Source organism: Danio aesculapii, chromosome 18 (assembly GCF_903798145.1).
Source record: "Danio aesculapii chromosome 18, fDanAes4.1, whole genome shotgun sequence".
Classification (NCBI taxonomy): domain Eukaryota; kingdom Metazoa; phylum Chordata; class Actinopteri; order Cypriniformes; family Danionidae; genus Danio; species Danio aesculapii.
The window spans coordinates 8553548-8571907 of record NC_079452.1 but is presented as its reverse complement, the minus strand read 5'-3'; the positions used below and the strand labels follow the sequence as shown (position 1 = coordinate 8571907).

The window sequence follows — 18360 nt, the reverse complement described above, 5'->3', positions numbered from 1 at the left end:
GACGAGCCCAAAAAAACAGGGAGAACTTTCGGTTGTCTTCAAAGCAGAATCCTTTAATAAGAAGAACTCTGCGTGGCTGTGGCACCATCGAAAGAAACTCATCTGGCACAGCAGACACTCAGTTTAAATACAGTTTTACAGACAGTGATTCGTGTAGGTGGGGACAGTCTAAAACAAAGCATGCAAATGAAGTGTTGTTGTCGGCAGGGTAAATTGCCTTTCCAGCCCCAATCTCATCAGCATATAAGTACCCATTCACGATACAGTTTAGCATTAAAACAGTGTGCAAATGATGTTCTGGAGACAGAAACCGTCCGCCAAGTTTACCGGCTTGAGAAGACAATAGACAGAGCCTTGCGGTGAAACTGACAATTTGCATTACTTTGGAGACAATCAGGGCTCAAGAAACCAAGACATTTTAAGGTCTGTCACACCCTAAAAACAACTTTTCAGTTATATATATATATATATATATATATATATATATATATATATATATATATATTATATGATGATGAACAGGAAAACTAGTTGGCTTGGCGTTACTATATAACGTTGTACAATATATACAATATACAATGCAGCATTCATATGTCGACCCATCTTATATCATGCGTCATACATACATAAGCATAATGTGCATTTGGCTGCCACCAGGGTTCAGTGTTTGCTGTTTCTAATTTTAAAAATGTTTATAATTTCTGTGACAAAACAGCTTCAAACGACATGCTTCAACACTCAGGCAGCCTATTGGTTAGTTAGACGGAGGATTAATGCAATTTTGGGAGCTTCAAATTAAAAGTCACTATAACACCATTATACAGCATGGAAGAGCCAGGATAAACTACTTCGACTGTGTTTCATCTGACCAATAAAAAGTCATATACATTGAGGATGGTTTGAGGGTGAGTTAAAAAAAGTTAAAAGTGTCGATAAAGATGTCCAAAATCTTTACATGCATTGACCCAGAGAATGTTTAGATGCATGTCACTTATGAGAAGATGACGGATGTTTACTGTATGATGACTGAGATGGCCTTAAACACCCAGGCACAAGACGTCACCATGACATTGTACCCCAACTTCGTGGGGATGTTGTATTTTATTTGGAAATGAAAATCGGGTTGACGTCAGAACTCAACGTCAGGCCGACGTCAATGACTAACCTAAAATCAATCCAATATCAACGTCTAATGATGTTACAGCTTGACGTTGTGTGGACGTTACCACTATGACGTCTATCAGACATTGGATTTTAGTTGCCATACAGTACCTTACAAATAAATGTCAGTATCTGACTTCAAAGACGCTGGTTTAAAATATTGGCTTGACGTTGGATTTTGTTCACTTTCTAGCACAAGTTAAAATCAACAAAATATCAACGTGATTTCATGTCGTTATTGGCTGTCAAAATGTCGTTGTCCTTAGACGCTGGCTAGATATTGAATTTTGGTCACCTCACATCACAACCTAAATCTAACCTAACATTAACACATTATGATGTTGTGTACCTGCTGGGCAATAACTAAATGCACTACAGAATGTTACGTTTACACACACATCCACAAATTACATGTACTATAAATGCATCAGCTTTTGACAGCATAATACTCACTACTCTTGAGTACTTTTAAAAGGTCTACTTTTTACTCATACTTTGATTAAATATTTATTTACAACAGATACTTTTAATCTACTTGTATTTTATTTTTAGGCAAGTAATGGTTCTTTTACTTTAGTATGATTTTTCAGTAATCTTTCCACCACTAAAAACGAGAAATATGTTGGGACCATTGTTTTTGTTTACATCCTTCCCAAAACTGCTAAAATCAGTGCTCAATTTGCTGCACCTACAACAAACACGCAAGATACACCACCAACACCACACACACTCACCTCTTTTTCTCAGCTATATGAGTCTGAGGTGTCCAAACTCGTGCTATCTAGCCATGCAACCACCTGTCCGCTTGATCCCATTCCTTCTTATCTCTTGCAAGCCATTTGTCCTGCAGTCATACCAACACTGACTCACATAATTAACACATCTCTTGACTCAGGTTTATTCCCCACTTCATTTAAGCAGGCTAGGGTAACCCCACTGCTAAAGAAACCCAACCTGGATCAAACGCTACTTGAAAACTACAGACCGGTATCCCTGCATCTTTAGGACCAGTCATCCAGAAACATGGATTTTCCTACCACTGCTATGCTGATGATACCCAGCTATACCTCTCTTTTCACCCTGATGATCCCTCGGTTCCAGCTCGCATCTCAGCCTGCCTGTCAGACATTTCACACTGGATGAAAGATCATCATCTTCAGCTTAACCTCGCGAAAACGGAAATGCTTGAAGTTTCTGCCAACCCGACTCTACACCATAACTTTTCAATCCAGATGGATGGGGCAACCATTACTGTATCCAAAATGGTAAAAAGCCTTGGAGTAACGATTAATGACCAGCAAAACTTCTCTGACAATTCTAGAACTCCTTGATCTTGCAGATTCGCACTCTATAACATCAGAAAGGTCAGACCCTTCCTATCTGAACATGCAGCTCAACTCATTGTTCAAGCTCTTGTTCTCTCCAAACTGGACTATTGCAGCTCTCCACTAGCCGGGCTTCCAGCTAACTCTATCAAGCCTCTTCAGCTGCTTCAGTATTCAGCAGCACGAGTGGTCTTTGATGATTTGAAAAGAGCACGTCACTCCACTACTCATCCGTTTGCACTGGCTGCCAGTTTCTGCTCGCATCCAATTCAAAGCTCTGATGTTTGCTTACAAAGCGACCTCTGGCTTTGCTCCTTATCTGCTCTCACTTCTGCAGATTGATGTGCCCTCCAGAAACTTGCGTTCTGTGAATGAACGTTGCCTCGTGGTTCCATCCTTAAGAGGGAAGGAGAGTTCACTTTCCCGAACTCTCGCATTCAATCTGCCCAGTTGGTGGAATGAACTCACTAACTGCATCAGAACGGCAGAGTCACTTGCTGTCTTCAAGAAACGACTAAAAACTCAACTATTTAGTCTCCACTTTCCTTCCTAATCTGCAACTGCCTCTCTGGCTATACCACTAACTGTACTCTCTCTCTCTCAAAAAAAAAAACTTAACTACTAATGCTTTGCTTCTTAGACTTTACACACCTGAAACCTATAGCATTTATTCATTGTTGCTCTTATAGTTGTGTAAATTACTTCCTTGTCCTCATTTGTAAGTCGCTTTGGATAAAAGCGTCTGCTAAATGACTAAATGTAAATGTCCTTCAAATGGTCTGTTATTATGGGCTGTAAATAATAGGGAACTACTCCTATAATCTGATTATGAGTTTTGCCCTTCCATTCACATTTTCATTTTTTTTTTTACTGCAATGTCTGTTTTGAGGATACACTCAGATGTGGAGGATTTCCAAAATGGTGTTTTTGCACTCCTGTGTATTGTGAAAAGATAAATAAGTTATTCCATAAATTATTCCCGTTAGTTATCTATGATTATTGCAGTATGCAGATTATTTATTTATTTTTTATTTTTTCACAGCATGTTTCAGTGTGGGCAAGCAATTTAGAAAAAAATGCTAGCGTGGATAGATAGAATTTTAAAAATAAACCACTGTTTTCTGTCTCAATTAATGTAGACATAGCTTGTGTGTGCTTCTACTAATGTGCATGTGTGTTTCAGGTGAATGCTTTACACACTCTTGCTGCTTCTCTGTCAGCTTGTATCTACCAATCGCTGTGTGACAGCCACAGTTACAGGTACATTGCTACTAATCAACTGCACCTGTTCACCATTCTGTCAGCTTTTACGCACATGTACACTTACTGTCGAATCCTTACACATTTCCTCCTGTTGTTTGTGTGTTCAGCAGTCAGTCAGAGGCCAGTCAGTTCACTGGGATGGTGTATCAGGGGCTGTTACTGAGCGACAGACGTAGACTTCGCACTGAGAGTATTGAGGAACATGCAACGCCCACCTCTGCCCCTGCACAGTGGCCAGGTAACAAAACATCAGATCCAACTACGCAGATGCTGAAAAACACAGCGTTCTGACTAATCCTCATAATTCTGAGAGTTACTCAATGTGTCTCTAAAAATAATGATGGAGGGATGGATGGATGAATAAATGAATGAAAGAACTGATGGTCTGAGAGATGGAATGATTGGGTGGATAGACGAAAGAATTGATGGGTTGATGGAAAATACTGATGAATCGATCAATGGATGGATGGATGGATGAATGAATGAATGAATGAATGAATGAATGAATGAATGAACTAATGCGCTGAGAGATGGAGTGATTTGGTGGATAAACAAAAGAATTGATGGGGTTGATGGAAAATACTGATGAATGGATGGATGGATGAGTGAATGAATAAATGAACTGATGGCCTAAGAGATGGAGTGATGGAGTGGATAAACGAAATAATTGATGGGTTAATGGAAATACTGACGAATTAATTAATGAATGAATGAATGAATGAATGAATGAATGAATGAATGGTCTGAGAGATGGAGTGATGGGGTGGATAAATGAAAGAATTGATGTGTTCATGGAAAATACTAATGAATGAATGTATAAATGAATGAATGAACTGATGGTCTAAGAGATGGAGTGATTGGGTGGATGGACGAAAGAATTGATGGGTTGATGGAAAAATCCTGATGGATGGATGGATGGATAGAGAGGTAATTTTGGATGGATGGAAAACATGATGGAGAAAAGATTGATTGATGGATGGATGGATGGATGGATGGATGGATGGAGTTAAGGTTAGATTAGTTGACAGAAGACGGGTTCATGGAGGAACAAGTGAATGGATAGAATATGTTGGATGAACAAATTAATGTTGAGGTTGGAGTAGTGGATGCACATAAAAATTAATAAATTGATGGGTGGAGAAATAAAAAATGAATGAATGAATGAATGAATGAATGAATGAATGAATGAATTGGAAAGATGGGTCAATGAGTGACTTGATGTGTTGACAGAAGACAGATGGATGTGTGAATGGATGAATGAATGAACTGAATTAATGGAGTGATGATAGATGGGTGAGGGGATGAATGAATTAACTGAATTCATGAATTGATGCATGGATGGATGGAGTTGACAGAAGATAGATTGATTGACAGAAGATGTGTTCATGGAGGGGCAGTTGAATGGATAGAATATGTTGGATGAACCAATGAATGTTGAGGTTGGAGTAGTGGATGCACATGAAAATGTATAAATTGATGAGTGGAGAATGAATGAAAGAATGAATGAATGAATGAATGAATGAATTGGAAAGATGGGTCAATGAGTGACTTGATGGGTTGACAGAAGACAGATGGATGGGTGAATGGATGAATGAATGAACTGAATTAATGGAGTGATGATAGATGGGTGAGGGGATGAATGAATTAACTGAATTCATGAATTGATGCATGGATGGATGGAGTTGACAGAAGATAGATTGATTGACAGAAGATGGGTTCATGGAGGGGCAGTTGAATGGATAGAATATGTTGGATGAACCAATGAATGTTGAGGCTGGAGTAGTGGATGCACATGAAAATGTATAAATTGATGAGTGGAGAATGAATGAATGAATGAATGAATGAATGAATGAATGAATGAATGAATGAATGAATGAATGAATGAATTAGAAAGATGGGTCGATGAGTGACTTGATGGGTTGACAGAAGATGGATGGATGGATGGTTAGAAAGATGTTGAGTGAGTAGAATAATTTGCTGGATAATTGGATAAACATTTTTATTAATTAATGTTTAGATAGATGGAGTGATTGGGTGGATGGATGGTCAGCCAGATACATGATGTAGAGATTGGGTCATTGAATAGAGGATGGATGATGGATAAACCAATAGACTAAACAGATAATAGATGAATACAATATTTGATTGATAGGTTGATGGATGAAGCCAAGATTAGAGGGGTAGCTGAATGGATGGATTGCAGATAAATAGAAAGATTGAGGAGAGGATGGATAGCAAGAAAATGTGATGGATGGATAGATAGATAGATGGATGGAGAAAAGATTTGATTGGTTGGCAGAAGATGGGTTTATGGAGTGTTAGTTGAATGGATAGAATATGTTGGATGAACAAATTAATGTTGAGGTTGGATAGGTGGATGCACAGAAAAATGAGTAAACTGATTATATTAGATTTTTTTAGATAGATTAGATTCAACTTTATTGTCATTACACATGTACAAGTACAAGGCAACGAAATGCAGTTTAGGTCTAACCAGCAGTGCAATAGCAGCAAGTGCAGGATATGGGTATAAGTTATAAGGTGCAGTTATAGAAAAACTATGGTAATATTTACAGATGGATGTACTATGAATATTATAAACAGATTGTATTAGTTATGAACAGATTTACAATAAATGAATATATGTACAGGATGCTATTAATAGCAGAAGTGTGCAGATAGTTAAACATAATTACAAATGTCCATGTGCAGTGGGTATGTACATTTCAAATAAATGAATCAGTGCAATGAATATGTGCAAACTTTAAATGTGCAAATGTTAAATAGTGCAGTGATTGTGAGGAGTATAAGTAAGAGGAGTGTGGGGGGTGTATTGGGGGGGCAAAAGAGTCAGTGAGGGGCAGAGTTCAAAAGGGAGACAGCTCTGGGGAAAAAGCTGTTCCTCAGTCTGCTGGTTTTTGTCCGGGGGAGCCTGAAGCGCCTGCCGGAAGGCAGGAGAGAAAACAGTCTGTGAGCAGGGTGAGAGGTGTCCTTAAGAATACTGCGTGCTCGGCACAGACAGTGTTTCTTCTGGATGTTCTCAATGGCTGGCAGTGTAGTCCCTGTGATGCGTTGGGGAGTTTTCACCACCCTCTGCAGTGCCTTACGCTCAGCAACAGAGCAGCTTCCATACCAGACTGTGACACAGTTGGTCAGGATGCTTTCTATTGAGCAACCGTAGAAGTTCACCAAGACGGCTGATGAAAGCTGGTTCTTCTTAAGTTGCCTCAAGAAGAATAGGCGCTGGTGAACCTTCTTGACCAGGCTGGAGGTGTTGGTAGTCCAGGAAAGGTCCTTTGAGATGTGGGTCCCCAGGAACTTGAAGGATCATACAGGCTACACGGCCATCCCATTAATGTGGATTGGATCATGTGAGCCTGTTCGTCCCTTCCTGAAGTCCACAATGAGCTCCTTGGTCTTGTTGGTGTTAAGGAGCAGATTATTGTCGGTGCACCAAGTGGCCAGATGCTGTATGTCCTCCCTGTAGGCAGTCTCATCATTATTGCTGATTAGACCAATCACTGTGGTGTCATCTGCAAATTTGATGATGGTGTTGGATCTGTTCACAGGCCTACAGTCGATGGTAAAAAGGGGTCATTCTGAGGTCTGTTAGTCAGAAAGTCAATAACCCAGTTGCAGAGAGACGCGTCGATCTCCAGGTCTCTGAGTTTGATCAGTAACTTAGAGGGCAGTAACTTATGACAGTGTTGAATGCTGAGCTGAAGTCAACAAACAGCATTCGTGCATAAGTGTTTTTATTGTCCAGGTGAGTGAGTACAGAGTGCAGTGCTATGGAGACGGCATCTTATGTGCTCCTGTTGCCACGGTAGGCAAACTGATGTGGGTCCAGTGTGGATGGCAGAGAGTCTTTCAGATGTGCCAGGACCAACCGCCCGAAGCACTTCATGATGATGGGTGTGAGGGCTACAGGGCGGTAGTCATTCAGGCATGTTGGGCTGGAGTGTTTGGGCACTGGCACAATAGAGGTGGTTTTAAACCATGTTGGCACAGTTGCTAGGTTAAGCGACAGGTTGAAAATGTCTGTGAATACCCCAGTGAGCTGTTCTGCACATGCTTTGAGGACGCGCCCAGGAATACTGTCTGGTCCAGCAGCCTTACGCACATTGATCCGACGGTGCGGTGTAGACTTCTGAGGAGGTGAGTGTGATAGGTGAGTGGTCGGTTGAGAAAGTGTTCCTGGTGTAGGGTTCTGTATTGTCTCTTTCAAAGCGGGCATAAAAGTCATTTAGCTTGTTCAGGAAGGAGACATTTGTGGCTGTGGGGGTGGACTGGCTGGGTTTGTAGTTGCTGATGGCCTGGATGCCCTGCCACATGCGCCGAGGATCAGAGTTGGAAAAGTGCTCCTCTAGCTTTAGCTTGTAACAGTGCTTGGCCTTTTTGATGCCCCTCTAAAGATTAGCCCTGGAAGTGCTGATCTGAAGGCAGTGTTGCGTGCCTTCAGCAGGAGGCGCACCTCCTTGTTCATCCATGGCTTTTGATTTGGGTATGTGGTGATCTGTTTCTGGGTTGTAACACTGTCTATGGTGGTGTTGATATATTCCAGAACGGAGGAAGTGTAACTATCAATGTCTGTGTGAGAGCCACATGTGGCCTGGGAAGCAAACATACTCCAGTCTGTGTGTTCAAGCCTGTCCTGTAGTGTGGAGTCCACCCCCACGGGCCACACTTTGATGGTCCTTACTGATGGCTTCACACGGTTGATGAGGGGTGAGTACTTGGGGGTGAGGAACAAAGAAAAGTGATCTGATTGACCCAAGTGGGGGAGGGGGGTCACAGCCTATGCTTCAGCCATGTTTGTGTAAACTTGGTCTAAAGTTTCCCCTTGTGTGGCAGAAAATGTTTTGATGGAATTTGGGGAGCACTGTCTTTAAGTTTGAGTGATTAAAATCCTCCGCATCAATAAAAGCAGCCTCCGGGTGAGCAGTCTTTTGTTTGCTGATGGCTGCATGAAGTTCATTCATAGCAAGCTTGGCATCAGCATCGGGAGGAATATAGGCAGCAGTTATTATGGTGGAGGTGAACACCATAATAACTGTGGCAGATAAAACGGTCTACATTTAACCATTAGAAATTCCAGGTTAACAGAGCAATGTCTCCCAACGACGACAGAGTTTGTGCACCAAGCTTTGTTAATATAAATGCATAATCCTCCGCCTCTGGTCTTACCGCAGGCATCCCCTGTTCTGTCTGCTCTGAATGTTGGATGCTCAGTTAGCGATACAGCGTTGTCTGGTATCCCGCTGTTTAGCCATGTTTCTGTGAAAATCGTGACATTACTGTTCCATAATCTTTTGCTGTGGTTGATGCGCAGTCGAATCCCATCCATTTTGTTCACCAGTGACCGTACATTGGCAAGAAAGATGCTGGGTAAAGAGAGCCGGTGTGGTGTTAGCTTTAGCTTAGCACTTAGCCCGCTGCGCTTCCACCGTCTTTGTTTTCGTTTCTGCGCCGCCTTCGAGCACTTCTGCCCGGCCAGGTAGGGCTCTCAGGCCCAGGTTTTCTGGCGATCTCAGGGATGAGTCAAAGATTGCTAATAAAACTGTCCGGAATGCACAAACCAATATCTAAGATCTCCTGTCGGGTGTACAATATAAGGGTACTGCTGTTCTGCATGAACAGACCCGAAATGAGCAGGAATAATGCACAAAAATTGCTGAAACTGGAGAGACGGTGAGCCTCGCAATCTGAACGCGCCGCCATCTTGTCTCATGATGGTGGATAATGAATGAATGAATCGATCAATGAACAAACAAATAAACGAATTGTTGTATAGATGGTTGGATGAGAGATTTGATGGCTTGATAGAAAAAGGATGGATGGATAAATGGATGGAGAAAAGTTTGTATTGGTGGATAAACAAATGAATTGATATTTGGAGAGATAGAGTGATTGGGTGAATAGATGAGAGATTTTATGGGTTGACAAATAAGATGGATGGACCAGAGTTTGGAGAAGTGGGTAAATAGATGGACGGTCAGGGATGGATTGGGATAAAGACCATCCAGAGAATGGATGAATGGAAGATATGATTGATAGGTTGATAATAGGTTGAGCCAAGATCAGTGGTTGAATGAATGGATTATGGATAAGCAAATTGATTGAGGAGAGGATGGATTGTAAGAATGGATTAATGGGTGGGAAAATTCAGTGTTAAAATAGAAAATAGATAACAGATAAACAAACAGGAGGGAATGGTGCAAACTAAATTTGAAAGCTGGACTGAGGGATTAATTGACAGTCAAATGGATAAGCATAGACTTGTAGGTTTTTGTAAATAGGTAGAGAATATGTGTGTGTATGGGCAGTTTTACCTCTGACTAACTCAATGTGTGCGTTCTGATTCTCAGGTGTGACGTCTCTGATCAGTCTGTTGGGATGTGCTCAGGGTGATGATTATGTGCGTCTGAACGTTATGCTTTGCGAGGCTGTGGTGGCCGTGTATCTCAGTCTGCTGATTCACGGTCTCGGCACTCATTCTGGAAACGAGCTCTTCCGACTGGCCGCTCACCCACTCAACAACCGCATGTGGGCTGCTGTGTTTGGGGGCGGAGCCAAACTGATAGTCAAGCCCAAGCGGCCACCTGAAATCGCACCAGGTGAGTTCTTCTTTCCCATTCTTCTTTTATTTGTTGATGGTGGTGTCCTGTTGAATTAGGATTTCTACACTGTTATGTTTTGATTATTATTTCCATACACTTGCAAATTATAGTTATAAATAGTCTCTGGGTGCTCGAGCTGATAATCAGATTTCCCTCCCTTGTCAGCTGCTCTCAAGGCAGCAGAGAGCGAGGGGTCAGAGGATGTAAAAGTCACAGATTCTGACCTCCTGACCGTAACCGCCAATCAAGAACCGCCTCAGACCGAGGCTGGTAACAACAGTAATGTCACAGTGGAAATGGCACAGCCAGAGAGCTGTGAGTAAAAAAAACTTCCTCCACACAGGAACAGGAAAATAGATGGGAATCACATCCAGTTTTGTATAAAATGAAACATAATAGCAGGGCTTAACTTACCTTTTTCCAAATGTTCTCCTAAAGGTTCATATAAGTAATACCTGCAGCGAGGTTCTATTCCAGTGTTTCTCAACCACATCAAGCTTTTGGGACGTTCCTCGTTAACAGATCATTGTGTTGTTTAGTTACGTCCCGTCTATCATCTCGACACATCATCCAATTTTTTTTCATATTTAATTTCCTACCTTACTGGAGAAGCAGCAGCAGGATAATCTACCATTCTTCTCAGATCTGGTTAACTATGCATTCAGACGTTAATGTCCAAACATATCTTGATATAAGTTAACGTTAATGTTGCAGATGAAATATAATACAGAAAACGTGATTTAAAAGTTTTCCAGTTGGCTAGATATTAATTAATAGTCATTCAAACAACTCTCTCTGCTTGACGGTTAGTCTCGCGTGTCCGCCATACTCCGCCAGAGTTTGTAGTTCTAATCGAATTCACACCCAATGAGCAATGTATTGTGGGAAATATTAGCGTATAAGTATGGCAGTTTAACACCGGAAATAGTAGAGCTTCTGGGAACCTTTGGCATACTCTTTTCAAAATACTAGTTTGGGACACATTAATTCTCTTTTCGAATACTATTTAGGATGGATATTATGTGAATTGGGATGTCTCCTTAGCCAAACACACCTCATTCAGATTATAAGCACATTAGCAGAAACTGAAAGACCTGTAATGGCTAAGGAGACATCCAAAGGAGACATCCAAAACACGCAGTGATGGTGGTCCTCCAGGAGCATGGTTGGGAACCACTGTTGTATTCCATTCTCTGTTTTTAGTGGCGACAAGTAGTTTTAAAATACATGTTCAGCAGAATAAATCCTACTTCATATACAATTGGATATAGTACAGTAGCTTAATGAGAATCCTGATGCCTCTCATGTTGTTGCGACCAACATTTACAGCAGATAAATATGTTAATGTTCTGCAAGTTTATATATATAAATAAAACATACTTTATAAAACTGTTGGGAAAACTGAAAGTTTTATAGCCCATGTCTTTGGGCTGTGGGGGAAAACGCAACATGTAAACACTCAAATTACTGAGTAGTTTTTCCCAAGTAATTGTGCTTAATGAAGTAGTTTTTTTATTTTTTATTTTACTTTTCAGTATATTTTTAGTGCTGTATGAGTACTTTTAGTGCTCTGTTTTCACTACTATTTATACTGTAAAAATTGGTGGATTCCACACAAATCATTTGTGTTTTCTAGGGCTGCAACTAACGTTTATTTTAATAATCGATTAATCTGTCGATAATTTTTCCGATGAATCAGATAAAAAGAAAAAAAAAAACTATCATTTCCAACCCTTTATTTTAAAACAGAACTAAAATCATTAGAAAGTGCACATGGTGTCCTTGAACATCCCTGAGCTGTTAATAATAATATTAATAATAATAATAAAATACTAACTTACTAGCGACAGCATGGTGGTGCAGTGGGTAGCACAATCGCCTCACAGCAAGAAGGTCGCTGGTTCGAGGTAAAACATATGCTGGGTAAGTTGACAGTTCATTCCGCTTTGGCGACCTCAGATTAATAAAGGGACAAAGCCAAAAAGAAAATGAATGAATGAATGAACTTAGTAGTTTTGTCCGGTTTTCAATCCAAATGTCTAAAAAATCTTAAATCAAGATACATACTACACATATGAAATAGCATAAGAAATTATGTCTTATTTTTTTTGCAAAAACACCTCCAAACACAATTAAGTGATTGTTTGCTTAAAACAAGCAAAATTATTTGCCAATGGAGTGAGCAAAATAATTTTAATGAGATATAATCTCAAACAGAAGTTTTAAGCATCACTTAATTTTCTCATGCCATTTTTCTTGTCTAGTCTTGATTTAAAATTTTTTAGATATTTGGACTGAAAACGTGACAAAATGACTAAGTAAGAAAAGCTTTTTTGCCTATACATGACAACAGATTGAAAAACGAATGATCCAAAAAAGGCGACTGAATAAAAAGGTGTCTTTAGTCTTGCAATACAAAGTGCAAAGTAACCATACCACTGCTGTTCCTTAACTTCTTTTATTAACCCTTTCACTGGTGAGTTTAGATTCTATCTATCCCCGGGAGTGAGTTTTGTTAAGCGATCATTATTTTAGAACGTTCACCCTTAATGTTTCCGTGGCGACGCATCATGTTTGTCACGTGATACACCACAGCCACAATAGCATTGTATGACAGATGTATCTCTTTTATTATGCTTTTCCGTTTCAATACAAAATATTTAAGTGAGTGTTGTTTTTTTTTTTTTTTTTTATTGTTAAAAAGACGTATAAATGATCTTGATTGTGATCTATAACGTGAGATTGGCATTGCCATGTTTACTTGCATCCAGTCGTGTGCCTCATTCATAAAAGCAGAACACGCAGGACGTAAATTCATCAGTTACTTCCAAAATGCATGCAGTCAAGTGGCTGGCCAGCTGGGAGAAGAATAGATTGAACATTGTAGTTACTTTCACTACATGTATCTGAAATGAATAATATCGGCAAATTATATTTGAATGGATTGTTAGATTTCCATAGACTTTCTTGTGTGTTTTACAAACTCTAAATGTATTTTTTTACTAGTGTGTATGTACTTGTGTGTATGTACATGTCTAAAACATAAAATAAACATTGGGTGGTAAAAAAAACACTGCATAATTGCCATAATATGACACTTCTTTCTCTGGCTCAGCACCAGCCAACGCACCGAAGCTCAGTTTGAAATTTTCACGTCATGCTTGTCAAGCTGGATGACAATTAAACTCCAGCACCAGGGACATTACGTTCCTCACTTTAAAACGGAACAAGAGTAGGATTCTGTAGTGATTTACCCTACTGTTGCTCCCTTCCTCCTCATCAAAGACTACAACATGTTTGCATTTCAGGTGCTGGATTATTACACTGCGGTCAGGCCAGCCGCCAGTTCAAAATGAACAGTCCTTCTAGCCGCCAAGGTATTTTGGCGGTCGCTCATACACTGCGTATTACGTTATAGCACTAAAAACTGAAGGGAACACAAATACTGTTGCTGCTACTACTACCACATGTTTATCATGATAGATCAGCGTCTCTTACTGACTGATGATAAAATATACCCTGGATGACTAGGGTCGCACAGATTTCTCTGCCTTCACTGTGTATATTTCCTCTAACGTTACCTCCGCTCGTTTTTTTTGCTCCGTTTTGCTGGCATCAGTACGCGAGAGAGGCAGAGTGCGTTCACTCCGCTCCACGCTCAACTAAAGTTTTTTATTGTAATCAAACATCTCCTCGTTGCGCGACATGGCGAACGGATTATGAAATTCGTTGCCAACGCTTTTAGTAATCAATTTTAATCTATTAAATTGATTCGTTGTTGCTGCCCTAGTGTTTTCCCAACACAAATCGATTGTTAACTTAATTGTTTTTTACAAATTTAAGTGGAATGAGCATAAAACAATTAAGTTGTTCCTAAAAAAACTTTAAGAATTGCGTTGAACTGTAAAACATTCTGGGTTCCACACAAATCAATCATGTTTTCCCAGCACAAATTGATTAAGTTAACTTAATTGTTTTTGCAAATTTAAGTTGATTGAACATAAAACAATTAAGTTGTCTCTAAAAAAAACTTGTTTGCGTACTGTAAAAAAAGTTGAGTTGCACACAAATAACTCATTTTTCCAACACAAATCAAATAAGTTAACATTTTTTTTCACAAATTTAAATGGATCAAACATAAAACAATTAAGTTGTCTCCAAAAAACTTAATGCATTTTCAACTCATTTTAAACAAGTAGTTTGAACAAGCAACAAAAGTCTTACTTTTTCTTGTCTGCAGTGATTGGCTAGAATAAGTAGAATAATCAGGCCTGTGATTCCTGTCCAATCAAATCTTGCATAAATAAAAACACATCTGACAGAAGGTTTAGTGTGTTAACATATTGTTGACAACTGTACATTTAGCTTTAACAAAATGTAATAAACACTCCAACAAATAAATTGCTTATTGTTTCCAAATGTAAGTTAATGTTCCTGTTAGTGTGTGGAGAAGTGCTGCGTGGGTTTGTGGTGATGTTTGTTCCCCATGTGTTACATTTCATATTTTTTTTACTTCATGTGTGTTCGTGTGTGTGTGTGTGTTGTTTGTGATTTTGTCCAGCTTATTTTGCTTTTGTCAACTCATTTGTGTCTTTCATCATCACATGTGTATGTGTTTGTGTGTGTCTGTGACCATCACAGCCAATATGGAGTCAAACAAGCAGGCAGAGCTTCAATCTGAGAATAATGCAGGTACACACCCTGTCTCCCTCCGACTGTTCTTCTGTTTAGACTTTTGACCTTTTTCAAACTCTAGATGTGGACGTGCGTCTGTGTGTGTGTGTGTGTATATATATATATATATGTGTGTGCGTGTGTGCGTGTGTGTGTGTGTGCGTGTGTGTGTGTGTGTGTGTGTGTGTGTGTGTGTGTGCGCGTGTGTGTGTGTGTGTGTGTGTGTGTGTGTGTGTGTGTGTGTGTGTGTGTGTGTGTGTGTGTGTGTGTGATAGTCGACCTCCCTGCAGTGTGTGTGTAGAGTGCCTTAGGCTCAGGTGCACACCAGCTGTCTGTGGTCAACATTTGCAAAGTTTGTTCTGTTCTCTTTCTGTCTGAACTGATCTGACCTTTAAAGAGGAATTTAAAGAAAAAAGAAAAACACTTTTTTTAAGAGACATGTCATGCAAAACATGTTCTGTTTTGAATTCTGGTGCCCTGTTTTAAAAGCATCTTAGTTGTAAGGCTACACCTATGGGATCAACAGTATTGAACATAAATAAAAATGAATATAGACTTCAGATTCTTCTTCCACTGATTGGCTAGTTGGACCCATGATGATGCTGAAGCCTGAAATTATTTCAAGGGGATCTATTAATCACTTGATAAGGGGTTTAAACACAGATATGAGGCAACAGTCTGTTAATATATCCAGCTTCTATTCTTATTTTTTTTCATAATAAATAAATTTAATTCATAAAATAAGTCTGCAGAAACACTTCGATTGACATTGTCTCTTCGTAAATGTCATCAAAGGGAATAAGTCCCTCCCATTAGTGATGGGAAGTCAATACAAAGATGTGAATAGACATCCTGCGGCATGATACGCATGAATGACGTGATTCACGTGAATGAATCGGCGCGAGTAGAGCGTTTTGCGCTATTGAATCGCTCAAGTTGGAAAATCTGAACTTCAGTGGACATTCATGCCACGTTAACCAATCAGGAGCTTTCTCTTGTAGGGGAGTGATTATGACGTAGCGCCTGTTGTTGGCGTCCCGGGGGAAAACCCTTCTGCCGACACCGGACAACAGTTCATTAAACTGGGCTTAGCTCAGTCGGAAGCACCGCTGAAAGCTTCCATCATCCAGGTTTATTTTCTGGAGGAGTTTATGAGCTCACAGAGCTGGGTGCACCTCAGAATGAATCTAGTGGACTCAGACACGGCTCTAAACAAATCGACGCTGTTTTTCAGTCTTCCTACAGCACATAAACACAGCTATTCTCTCAATAAAATCCCTGTTAGCCATTTAGCAATGAAGCTAGAGTCACAGGGCAGAAAGAAGCCCCGCCCATGACGCGAATCCACATCAATTGTGAAGTGAATTTGACGGGCGACTGAAGCAGATTTGACGCACGAATGAAGTGAGTAAACTCAATGTTCACACGTCTATTCAGGTGCGAATAGTGCGATTTATCCGTGCGTACCACGTCTGGTGTGAACACAGCATAATGAAATAATTTGGAAAGGCAAGTGCTGAGTGTAAAAATTAGAGCAAAGGAGGAAAGACCATTAGCACACAAATTTCTAAATTAAACTCACAAATTTAAATATGAGCAGCAAAAAAAAAAAAAAACGTTTGTTTGTTTGCACTGTGGAAAGCTCTGAATTCAGGTTTTGCACAGTATAATTTTAAAAGTGTTTGCTTTTTTGGTTTTTCGATCTGTGACTTCATTGTTTCTTATTCTAAATATTTATTCTAAAAAATCTGTTTTTAAATTCATTATAGTAGTATTATTGAATAATATTCAAACTTAAATGATTTATGTACAATACAGTGTGTAAAGTAATGTTTTATATTAATAAGTATTAATTAAGTTTTCTGTTTGTGTATTATATGAGAGACTTGCTGTAGTTTTACTTACAGTGCTCAGCATATATAAGTACACCCCTCATAAATCTATCTTTTAAATTCATTTTTTAGGAAGCTATACAATATTATATTTGTGCATATAGTACTAAAGCCAAATCTGGAGCTTATCTAACAAAATAACTTACAAAAACTAGTACACCCAAATTTATATGTTATAGAAAAATATTAAATACAAATTTTAAAAAGAGGAAAAATCAAGAGAAGCAAAATAAATTGAAAAATGTGGTTAAAATTTTGTAGGCTGTATTTCATTTATTTATTTTTATTTTTTGCAATATTTTGCTTGAATTCAATTGTATTTAAATGTCTAAATATGTTTAGTGACTAAGTTATTATTTTAATAAATATATCTGTTTAATAAATCTGTTTTGTTTAATTGCACCAAATTACATTGCCTATATACACTAAGAAATAGATAAAAATATTTATTTTCAAAATGGGCTGTACTCAGTTATGCTGAGCACTGCAAATAAACAAGTTTTAATTGGATTTGCATTGTAAACCTTAAATAAAAGTTACACATTTTTCAGCTCTTATACTCTCAAAATCATTCTGAATAAATCTGCAGAATTTTTAGACAATTCTATGCAGAAATAGCAATAAAAACAACAACAAAAAACAGTCAGCACATTCTGTCTAGCCCTGCTCATGAGTAACTGAATTGGAATGTTTGCAATGTGCAGAAAATCCATTAATGGTTACTCGTGTCAACCAGATAAACAGCCTCCTTGCATCAGAGAATAAACTAGGTTTGACGATGTGGTATGTCGGACTGTGTTCTGAGTTAGCACACACTCTGCTCACACTCATTTATGAAAGTAATTTATACGTTTGCTCAAATCTGACTCTGATGTGTGGTTTAGAATCAGCTGTGGATCATACAAGACAAGCTGCAGGAGTCCATTATCAAATGACAAACTTCTGCTCAGTATTCAAACTGAAATGCCTGGTTTTAGACCACAATAATTCATTAGTATGGTGTAGGGCCTCCTTTTACAGCCAATGCAGCATCAATTCTTCTTGGGAATGACCGATACAAGTCCTGCACAGTGGCCAGAGGGATTTTGAGCAACTCTTCTTGCAGAATAGTGGCCAGGTCATTACGTGAAGCCTGTTTCATGCCTTACTCCTCCAAATCACCCCAAAGTGACTCAACAATATTTGTATCTGGTGACTATGCAGGCCATGATAGATGTTCAACTTCACTTTCATGTTCACCAAACTAGTCTATCACCAGTCTTGCTGTGTGTATTGGTGCATTATCATCCTAATACACAGCACCGCCTTCAGGATACAATGTTTGAACCATTGGGTGCACATGGTCCTTCAGAGTGGTTAGGTAGTCCTTAGCAGTGGCACACCCATCTAGCACAAGTATTGAGCCTAAGAAATGCCATGATATTG

The 18360-nt window shown here is 39.3% G+C and overlaps 1 protein-coding gene across 3 annotated transcripts in view; it reads left to right on the top strand.

Annotated features, from left to right (window-relative positions):
• dmxl2 (Dmx-like 2) overlaps positions 1-18360 on the top strand; it is a 141763-nt gene that overhangs the window by 83971 nt on the left and 39432 nt on the right. For 2 of the 3 annotated variants that reach the window (XM_056478915.1, XM_056478912.1), the window contains exons 27-30: positions 3670-3746; positions 3857-3987; positions 10118-10366; positions 15011-15061. In XM_056478915.1, the coding sequence (XP_056334890.1) occupies positions 3670-3746; positions 3857-3987; positions 10118-10366; positions 15011-15061 (508 nt within the window). The remainder of the gene's footprint in view (positions 1-3669; positions 3747-3856; positions 3988-10117; positions 10367-15010; positions 15062-18360) is intronic. The other variant, XM_056478914.1, reaches the window with a different exon arrangement.